Raw genomic sequence first — 9,521 nt, 5'->3', positions numbered from 1 at the left:
AGATTGTCCCACATTTCTATGGCTGGTAAAACACAGACAGGTCAGCGTAGCAGTTAATGGATGATGCCACTTCCACTTAAATACACAGAAATGGTGGTTTGGGGGTGSTTTTTTTTGCCCCCAAACCAGAACAGACTTGTTTGATTTGTCCCCCTGAGTTGCCTAGAGGCGAGAAGATGCATATAGGTGGGGTAAGCAAGCTCGTGTCACCGTGAGCAGGAATCTCTCCTGTTAAGACTGAATGAGCAGCTCAAATGTGATCTTTTATCCTTCCCTTCACGCACAGGCTCCACTTCTCACTGAAGTCAGCAGCAAAAAAAAAAAAAAAAAAAAAAAAAAAAAAAAAAAAAAAAAAAAAAAAGCCCCTTGCTGACTTTAGGGGAGAGCTGGGGAAGGGGGTGCAGCTCAGGCCGGCCACCCCAGGACCCTGTGGGTGTCAGGGCTGGGGAGCAGAGGGACAAGGGAAGGTCCTGGGGGGGCCAGGGACAGCTGGGGCTGCAGCAGAGAGATTTCCTTGTGCACCTGTGAGCGAAGGTTTCGGGTACATTAAGACATCCTGGGCCAAATTCTCCCTCCCTGCGGGGTGGGCTGGCTCCGGCAGCTGAACCTTTTTCCATGGAAAGAAATGCTGGAGCTCTAGTTCTTTTTTTTTTTTTTTTTTTTTTTCCTTTTTAAATAACTGGGTTACTTAAGACTTACCTATTAAAAACAGCTACAGTTTATGCTGTAAGAGTAATTTTCCCAACAATTTCACAAGCAATACAAGATAGGCATTGAAGAGATTGATGTAAAGACAGCTTTCCGTTATGCAGAAGATCATTTTTCCTCTCGAGTTATTTGAGCTCTAACCTCCTCTAACAATCTCAGAATAAATTAATAAATACTAGTTAAATTAGAAACAGTACATCAGATCTGACTATCAACAGGAAACAGTCCTAAGGATCCCAGTCGGGAGAAGAAAAATGATCTTGTGAAATATGTGCAGTAATAACTGGCCATAAAGACACACGGAGCCTTTGATTTCCCAGCATTTGTGACATTCAAGTTAAGATCATTAGCAATGGTTTCTAATTGTCAGCTATCTAGCCTAGCCTCCTCCTCCTCTTCCAGGCTAAAACATGAGTCTGTATCCCTCCAGAAGGGAGGACAGAATCTTCTTCCAGAAGAAGACTCAGTTGGCTACGGGTGGTGTATGAAATGCTCGTCTCCAGTTCGTATCGTCGGGTTCTGCTCTGCGTGGAATTCGTGCTYGGGGATGGGTGACAGTCAGAGGCTGAGCTGCTTCTGCTGCCACTGTTGTCAGTATTTATGGGGTCAGTTGAACCTTTTACCTATGCTTGTTATCAGGAAAGCAAGTGTGCATCACATGCTAGACGGGAATTATTCTTATGTGACTATCCGTATTTTTTATGGAGCTTTCCATTGTTGGTTAAAAAAAGTTCTGTCTAATGTTTCTTAAAAAAAAAAAAAAAGTTGTCGGTAGCAACTGTTCACATTTAAAATTCCACATTCCCTTCAGAATGGAGCTTTTAAAACGTGGAGCAGAGCTGACATTTCCCCCAGCCTTACGCCGAGTACATTATTAGATGGAGAAGGAACAGGGCTTTTTATACCACGCTGTCAGAGCCTTTTCCTGAATTTTCCGCTTTTCCAATATCCATGTCTATAAAGTCATCTGGCAATTCTGGTGGTGGCCCTGCCGTGCTCTCCTCCACCTGCTGCTGCTGCTGCTGCTGCTGCTGCTGCTGCTGCTGGTGGTGGCACAGCCCAGTCTTGCACGGCCTCACCAGGGCCAGGAACACGGCCCCCAGGACCATGCCAGCAGCACAGGAGTAGAAGGCTGAGCTGTAGTTCTTTGTCGTATCCACTAAGACACCTACAAAAAAAAAAAACATTCACAGCAGTTAGGCACAGCCCGCTCCTGCCCTGCCCTGCCCTCCTGGAGGGTTTTAATCTGCATTTTATCTGTGGCCAGAACTCGGTGACAAACAGATGCCGTGTTAAAAAAGCAAACCCGTTGTGTTCTGGGGTACACAGGGTCACAGAAGCCCCTGGGCACTGCGGGGATGCTGAGCCCGAGGTGCACCAGGCATCTGTTTGTTCTGCCAGGCTTCACCTTTCTGCAGTGGCACAGGCACAGCGCGAGCGGTTCGCCTCTGTTGTGCCTGAAGTGATGCCAGCTTTGGGATTCTAACAGGATCAGGGTAGCACTGCAGCATTTCCCTTCCCTCTGAGGTTCCTCAGTGCCTCATCTGTGGGACTCTGCAGAGCTGCATTGCAGTCTGCTGGCTCTGGGAGACTCCCAGTGCTGGTTGCAGGGCTTTCAGAAGCTGTGATTAGTGCTGCCAGAACCCTTCCCTAGGCAGAGATCAGCACCAACAGCTGGCAAACACCTCCAAAACAAAATGAAAATGCAACTTTTAGTTACCTGCAAGGGGTGGTCCAGCCAACCCAGCTAAGCTCTGAATGAAGACGTAGACTCCAGCTGCAGAAGACATCTTCTCGATGCCAACCACGTCGTCTTCAGCCAGGAGGGGAATATGCGTGCCCGCCACCGTGCCGAGCATGAACCCAAAATAAACGCTACATATCATCAAGCCCCAGAATCCAGAGGCAAAGGGGAAGGCAACCAGCGCTACGGCCAGCAGGACCACGCAGATGAGCTCGATGTAGATCTTGCGGATGGGCTTCTTGTTGAGCACCCAGCCCGCAAAAATCCTGCCAAACACCTCGGCGATGGCCATGGCCGACAGGATGTAGGCAGAGTGGTCCTTGCCGATGCCCAGGCTGCGGCTCAGGGGGATGATGTAGAGGGAAGGAGCGAAGAAGCCCAGGGTTGCAAACAGGCCAAAGAATGCATAACAGATAAAGCTATAGTCTCTCATCACAGAGAAGTCCAGTAGTTTGGTTTTTGGTTCTGGAGGGGTGCTGTTATTTTCTACGGGGTTCTGTCCGTGTTGCTTTGGTTCTTCACTTTTCGGCTCTGCTTTGGTTTTTCCAGGCACATTGCTGGGTGAGGTAGTTATATCGACTCCTGAGTCTATGGACTCGATTGAGGTGCATGTTTGCTCGTTTTCAAGCATGTACTTTGTCTCTGTGGACTCCTCTGGAGGCTGCGCTTTCACTTCTTCTTGCTCTCTGATGACGATGGGGCGCAGCAGCGATCCGCAGGCGGTGATGCCGAGCTGCAGCACCCCGACAGAAAGCAGGCTGTACCTCCAGCCAATCTGCTCCTTCAGGGCCGTGATTGCTGAGGGGAGAGGAGAGAGATGTCACTGGCAAGGCCTGTAGTTACACCAAGGAGTTGGATTTACGGTGAGGGGAGGAACTGGAGATTCACCACTGGAGGGTTCCAAGCACCTCTGGAAGAGGCTGAGCAGGGGATCCCTCCTGCCCGAGGGTCTGGCACCCACCTCCCTCCCCTCTGCTACAGCAGACAGCAGCCAAAAGCTGTGCTGGCCACCTGGCTAGCAGAAGCCACCCTTTTGAGGTCTCAGCAAGTTTGGGGACAAAGGGGGTGTTGTTCACAGTGAAGGAGAGCAAACAAAATGATTAAGCTTCCTTTGTCAGCTGCCCTCACCCTGAAACCAGCCAGCAGAGGAAGTCTCCTAACCCTGCTCAGAGGTGCAACGTCACTGCTTAATTAGCAGCCTTCGTTTGCACCCAAAGCAGCTTTGCTGTGGGTATTAGCCTGGAGCAGATGAGCACATCTCATAAACGGTGGGGGTGACAGGGCCGTGGCAACTGGGGACAGGTCCCCAAAAAGCTGCGGCACTTTGGCAGCCTGTGCTGAGCACAAGCCCACTAACCTTTAGGAGCAGCTCTGGGTACTGCTGTGTTTTAAATAGCTGGAGTTTCTCGGGCTTATTTTTAGCCTGCCAGATCTATATAGGGAGCCCGGCGGGCTGCGTATCAAGCAGGCATGTCCCGCGCTGGCACGCGTCACCAGGCAGGGTCACACACCCCTGGGGACAGCCTGTCACTCTGCCATGAGTGCCACGGGCATGTGGGCAACCACCTGTGGGCCCCTGGCTCCTGTCTGCTCGGGGGAAGGGGTGGCAGCACCGCCGTGCCCGTACCTGGTGCGAAGGAGAAGACGGCGAAACATTCCCCTGTGGATGCCACCGCTGTGACCAGCGAGCGCCTTTTGTCAAAATACTGTGATAAAATGGTGACAGTCGGGAGGAAGGAGAGGCAGTATCCCAGGCCTGTGAATAAATGCCAAAAATTGCCATAACAACAAGTAAAGGAGGGGGAAACACCGATGCGAGAGCACGTTAAGTCGGCTTTCCCGGTTGGTGATTACAGAATCATTTCGGCCAACTCAGCAAGTCACCCTGGAAAAAAAATCATTGGGGAAACCAGAATGTTATTTTTTTTTGTAAATGGGAGTGAGGAAGAGAAAAAAAAAAACCAGAAAAAAAGTAAAAATCCAGACCAAGAGCCCCAGCCTCCCAAACCTGCTAGATATTGCCTTCTGCTCCCAAACAGCCAGCTTTGGGGTCCGCTTTGAGGACCTCGTCTGCTTAAAGTATTTGAGCCTGTAGCAACTGCTCCCCCTAAGCAAGGCAAGGACATGAGCAGGACACCCAGGCCAGGCTGGAGAGAGGGAAAAGTGTCAGGAAAAGAAACCAGAGACAGAGGGAGCGTTAGAGGATTTGAGGCCGGGCGTAGCTTTGGTCTCCCCAGCGATCCCAGTCCAGAAGTGACCAGCGCAGATGCACAAGGGCGGTGCCCAGGTGAGGCAGGGCAGAAAGCCAAGCCCAGGGTCCATCCCTGCTCAGGGTGAGCTCTGGAGGGGCAGCAGCACTGAGCACACCCCGTGTGCCACGGGAGAGAGCACTCACCGGAGACAATGCCGATGGTGATGTACATGTCCACCACGGAGCGGGCGAACGAGGCGATGACCATCCCGCTGCTGACCAGCACCCCCCCGGCCATCACCACCAGGCGGTGGCCAAAGCGGTTGCTGAGGATCGTCGACAGAGGAGCTGCGGAGGGAGAGAGCCTCGGTCAGCGCCCAACCCGGCAAATTCACAGTCACCAACTCCTGCACGGGCTCTGCTCGTGCTCCTGCCCAGTCCCCATGAGGTGCCACCTCACCCTCGGAGCACTGCACAGCTCACAGCGTTTGGGACATGCTAAAAAAATCACCAAAACAGACTTAAAGCTGAGCCCGTGGCAGCCTGAGACAAATCTGCAGCCACATGCCTGGACAGCACTGGATTTCAGCGAGGCTCAAGCTATTTCTAATCCTTTTCATTGCAGAGTTTGCTTTCAAAACTCTATTTTTTGCCCCTTGCTGGTGAGACCTGAACCACTGGGTCAGGTTCAGCGACACGGACCATGTCCCTGCACCACCCAAGGACTGCCAGGCTGAGACAGACATTTCTCAGAGTTTGAGGAGCAGCCTCTGAGCTTTATGGCCCTGATTTAATTTACAGTGGAGCCATTAGAGGCACCAAAGTCACAGGTGCCAGGTCCTGGTGTGCTGAGTCAGCAGCGTAGCCGCCCCTTGCACCTGCACCCTGCTCCCCTCACCTGTGAAGGTCTGTACAAACACACAGATGGATATAATCCACGATATCCTGCTGTTGGTTTCATCAAAGCTTTCCATCAGGTCGTTAAAGAAGACTCCAAACGATTTGATGATGCCGTATGTCAGGGCTTCCACAACAAAGAACGCGAAGGCGACCGTCCAGCCCCATCCTCCGTCAGGCACTTTAGTATAAACGTTTGCAGAGGTGCACGGCATCTTTACAGCTTTGACCGTCATTTTGGATCTGCAGGACGAGGGGAGAGAGAGTCAGGCGTCAGTTCAAGCTGAGTTTTGCTGGGAGAGGCACAGCCTGGGAGCTGTGGAACCCTCAGGCAGCGCGAGCTGGACCCGGCGCTGCCCAGGGATTAAATGTGGGAGTTGGGCTGGTATTTCTGACTCTGTCCCTCCACAGGGCTCCTTCCTGCCGGTGCCCTGCGAGCCCAGCAGCAGAAACTCTGGGCTCAGCACTCGGGCAGAGCTTTTTCCAGCAGCCCAGCCCGGGAGCTGGGAGCTGTCATCAGTCTGGCGATGCACGGGGGCGGATGGATGCGGTTCGTGAAAGATCCACCGCAGAACCCAGCGCGGGCTGGAGCACACGGACCCCCGGGCCACCCCGTCCTCCCCAGTCTGGCTCCCCCCAAAACAGCAGCTCAGGGCTGCCCACACCTCAAAACGGGGGGTGGGGACATCCCCGCGTGCACCGGCTCCCCCGCAGCCCTTGGCACCGCTGCCACCCCCAGGGCAGGGGGGGCTGCAGGGGGATCACCCCATAAGACACGGGGTGTCCTCAGCCCTGCTCCGTGTCACCCGGGGGCTGTGGGTGCGCAGGGGTGGCTCTGGTCCCGCATGGAGCTCCTCATGGAACCCCGGCACTGCCACAACTGCACAGGGGGGACAGCGCCGGTGTCACAGTCAGGGGGAGCACAGTGTGCTGGGGTGACTGCCACACCCACATGGGGGGGGGGGGACAATGCCAGGGTCACTGCCACGCCTGCACGGAGGGGACAGTGCTGGGGTCACAGTGCCAGAGTCACTGCCACAACTGCACGGGGGGGACAGTGCCAGGGTCACCATGACACCCGCACGGGGGGGGACAGTGCTGGGGTCACAGTGCCAGAGTCACTGCCACAACTGCACGGGGGGGACAGTGCCAGGGTCACCATGACACCCGCACAGGGGGGGACAGTGCTGGGGTCACAGCCACACCTGCACGGGGTCCACTGTGCCAGGGTCACTGCCATGGGGGTCCACTGTGTCATGGTCACCACCACACTTGTGCAAGGGGCACAAGTGTCTGGCCACTGCCACACCTGCATGGGGGCCACTGAGCTGAGGCCACTGCACTGCCACACCTGTGCAGGGGGACAGTGACAGAATCACTGCCATACCTGCACCGGGGGGACAGTGCTAGGCTCACTGTCACACCTGCAGGGGTGTCCAGTGTGCCATGGTCACTGCCACACCTGCAGGGGTGTCCACTGTGCCACGGTCACTGCCACACCTGCAGGGGTGTCCACTGTGCCACGGTCACTGCCACACCTGCAGGGGTGTCCACTGTGCCATGGTCACTGCCACACCTGCAGGGGTGTCCACTGTGCCACGGTCACTGCCACACGTGCGCAGGGGGACAGTGGCGGGGTCACCGCCACACGTGCATGGAAGGTGCCAGTGCCGGGGTCACCGCCGGTCCCCTGCGGGCACAGAACGCGGCCGAGTCCCCTCGCTGTCCCCGTTCAGCCCGGCAGAGCCCCGAGCGGTGTCCGTGAGCAGCCGCCCCGTGCGCTGCCCCGTCCCGCCCGGACCTGCGGCCGTGCCGTGCGCTCCCCCCCGCGCCGCCGTCCCCGGCAGCCACCAGGCATTTCCCTCCTCCATTTTAGACTCGGATCGTCGGCACCGCGCTCTCGGCTCGGGAGAACCCGGGCGGCTCCGGCATCTCCGCCCCAGCCCCCCGGGAACTTCGCACGGCGGAGCAGGCGAGTGCGCGGCACCGGCAGCGGCGCCCACCGGGGCCCCGCGGGAGCTCGGCCGGGCTGGGAGCCCCTTGTGGGGGTCCCCGAGAGGGGCAGGGGGGTCCCCACGGTCCGCAGCCCCTCCCGCGGTGCCGCAAGGCGGGTGCGCGGCTCCCGGGGGATCCTCGGTGCCAGGGATGGAGCGAGGCGTGGGCTCCTGCATCCCTGCGCTGCCGCCCGCGCCCGGCTCCGCTGCAGCCCGGAGCGGGCGAGGGGCGCGGGCGGGACCCCCGCAGGCGGCCGAAGTTTGTGGGAAGTGCCCGGAGACCCCCGGAGAAAGGGGACGGGGCTGCCGTGAATTCCTGTGTCACCGCACGGGCAATGGGGGGAGAGCGAGATCGGGAGCAAGCACGCTTAGGGAACAGGGAAAAAAAAATAATAATAAGGAAAGGAAAAACAACGCGGAGAAACCGCGAACCTGGGCGTGTGTTTTGTACATTTAAAGATTAAAAGAAATAGTGATGGCGGGGAAAAAAATTGAAAACGAAGAAGCCGGAGCGCGGGGGCCCGGCGTGGCCCCCCCTTCCCTGCATCACTTTCCCAACATTTCAGCCCTGATTCCTGCATCGCCGGGGCCGCGGGCTAAAAATACAGGGATGCAGGCGAGGGGAGGTGGGGAAAGAAAACGCTGGAAAAATGAAAAAAAATTATGTTAAAAAGAGCCCCAAACGGGGGGAAAAAAAATTAAAAAAAAAAACCCGGTGAAACAAAGCCCTCCCCCACCCCGCTCCCCCGGAATCCCCGGGCGGGAGCCCCACTCACCCGGTGCTGCGGCGGGGTCAGGGGCTGCCCATGGCCCGGGAGGGCGAGCGGGCGACCCTCGGCGAGGAGGCGGCCCCGCTGCCCGCCGGCCTCCGGCCGCTGCTGCTCCCGCTGCCCGCGGCGGCGGCTGCTGCTGCTCGGTGCTCGCTCGCAGCCCTTTTATACCGGCTGGAGCCGGTCTCTGCCGGCGGCTCCGCAGCGCCCATGTGCGCGGCGCCGGGCCCGGCTCGCCCAGCGGCGGCACCGCGTGTGCGGGAGGGGCGGTGCAGCCAAGGGCGGCGCGGCGGATCCGCGGGGTCCCGCAGCTCCCGAGCAACCCCCGAGCAACCCCCGAGCAACCCCCGAGCAACCCCCGAGCAACCCCCGGGCAGCCCACGGGCCGTTCCTGCCCCGCACGGGGCGCTCCGGCAGGTGCGGGGCCGGAGCGGGGTCCGGAGCATCCCCGGGGTGCGCTCAGGGGGATGCGGGTGGGATGCGGGGGGAACACGCTGGAGCCCCCACCCATGCTGATTTTTGGGATAGCACAATGATTTTGTCCCCTCCGGGCGTTGAGTGGTTCCCCTAAGATGCGGGTTTACGACAGTCGCATTTTTCAGGACAAAACATCTCCTTTAGTTGCATTTTTAGGGAACAACTTCTCTCTCAGTTGTGTTTTTCGGAGGAACCATGTCCTTTGGTTGTATTTTTAGGGGAAACCATGTTCTTCAGTTACAATTTTAGGGGAAAACATCTCCTATGGTTGTATTTTTTGGGGGGGAAGCATGCCCTTTAGTTACATTTTTAGGGAAAACCATGTCCTTCAGTTGCAATTTTAGTGGAAAACATCTCCCATAGTTGCATTTTTAGGGGAAAACGTTTTCCTTGCTTGAATTTTTAGGGGGAACCATTGGTCTTGATCATATTTTTAGGAGAAAACATCTCTTGCAATTTTTTTTCTTAGGGAAAAGCCTGTCCCTAAGTTGTATTTTTATGGAAAAACATCTCTTTTAGTTGCATTCTTAGGAAAAAAAACCTCCCTCAATTAAATTTTTAGGGGGAACTATCTCAGTTGCACTTTTAGGAGAAAACATCCTTGTCTGTATTTCTTTGGAAAACCATCTCATTTAGTTGTATTTTCAGGGAAAAAGTTGCCCCTTTGTTGCATTTTTAGGAAAAAAATGTCCCTTGGTTGCATTTCTAGGGGAAACCAATTCCCTTGGTTGCATTTTTTT

The 9,521-nt window shown here is 56.0% G+C and overlaps 1 protein-coding gene across 1 annotated transcript; it reads right to left on the bottom strand.

The window, feature by feature from the left end:
- Positions 1-640: 640 nt before the first annotated feature.
- Positions 641-8,453, bottom strand: LOC130586260 (monocarboxylate transporter 7-like). The gene is made up of 6 exons (XM_057387014.1): positions 8,311-8,453; positions 5,542-5,783; positions 4,848-4,991; positions 4,080-4,208; positions 2,429-3,250; positions 641-1,876 (listed from the first exon to the last, which is right to left on the bottom strand). The coding sequence occupies exons 2-6, from the start codon at positions 5,774-5,776 to the stop codon at positions 1,608-1,610; spliced, it is 1,599 nt and encodes a 532-aa protein (XP_057242997.1). The 5' UTR covers positions 5,777-5,783; positions 8,311-8,453; the 3' UTR covers positions 641-1,607.
- Positions 8,454-9,521: the final 1,068 nt, after the last annotated feature.

This window comes from Malurus melanocephalus, unplaced genomic scaffold (genome assembly GCF_030028575.1).
Source record: "Malurus melanocephalus ecotype Western Australia unplaced genomic scaffold, MMel_1.1 scaffold_1113, whole genome shotgun sequence".
In the NCBI taxonomy this organism is placed as follows: Eukaryota; Metazoa; Chordata; class Aves; order Passeriformes; family Maluridae; genus Malurus; species Malurus melanocephalus.
Note: the sequence above shows the minus strand (reverse complement) of the source record. Positions and strands in the feature narration are given on the sequence as shown.

Excerpts from the sequence above, each read along its gene's own strand:
- LOC130586260 (XM_057387014.1), bottom strand. The coding sequence starts at position 5,776 with ATGACGGTCAAAGCTGTAAAGATGCCGTGCACCTCTGCAAACGTTTAT. Across the intron at positions 4,992-5,541 it reads GTTTGTACAGACCTTCACAG|CTCCTCTGTCGACGATCCTC; the intron begins GTGAGGGGAGCA and ends CTCCCTCCGCAG. Across the intron at positions 4,209-4,847 it reads CACCATCGGCATTGTCTCCG|GCCTGGGATACTGCCTCTCC; the intron begins GTGAGTGCTCTC and ends ATTTATTCACAG.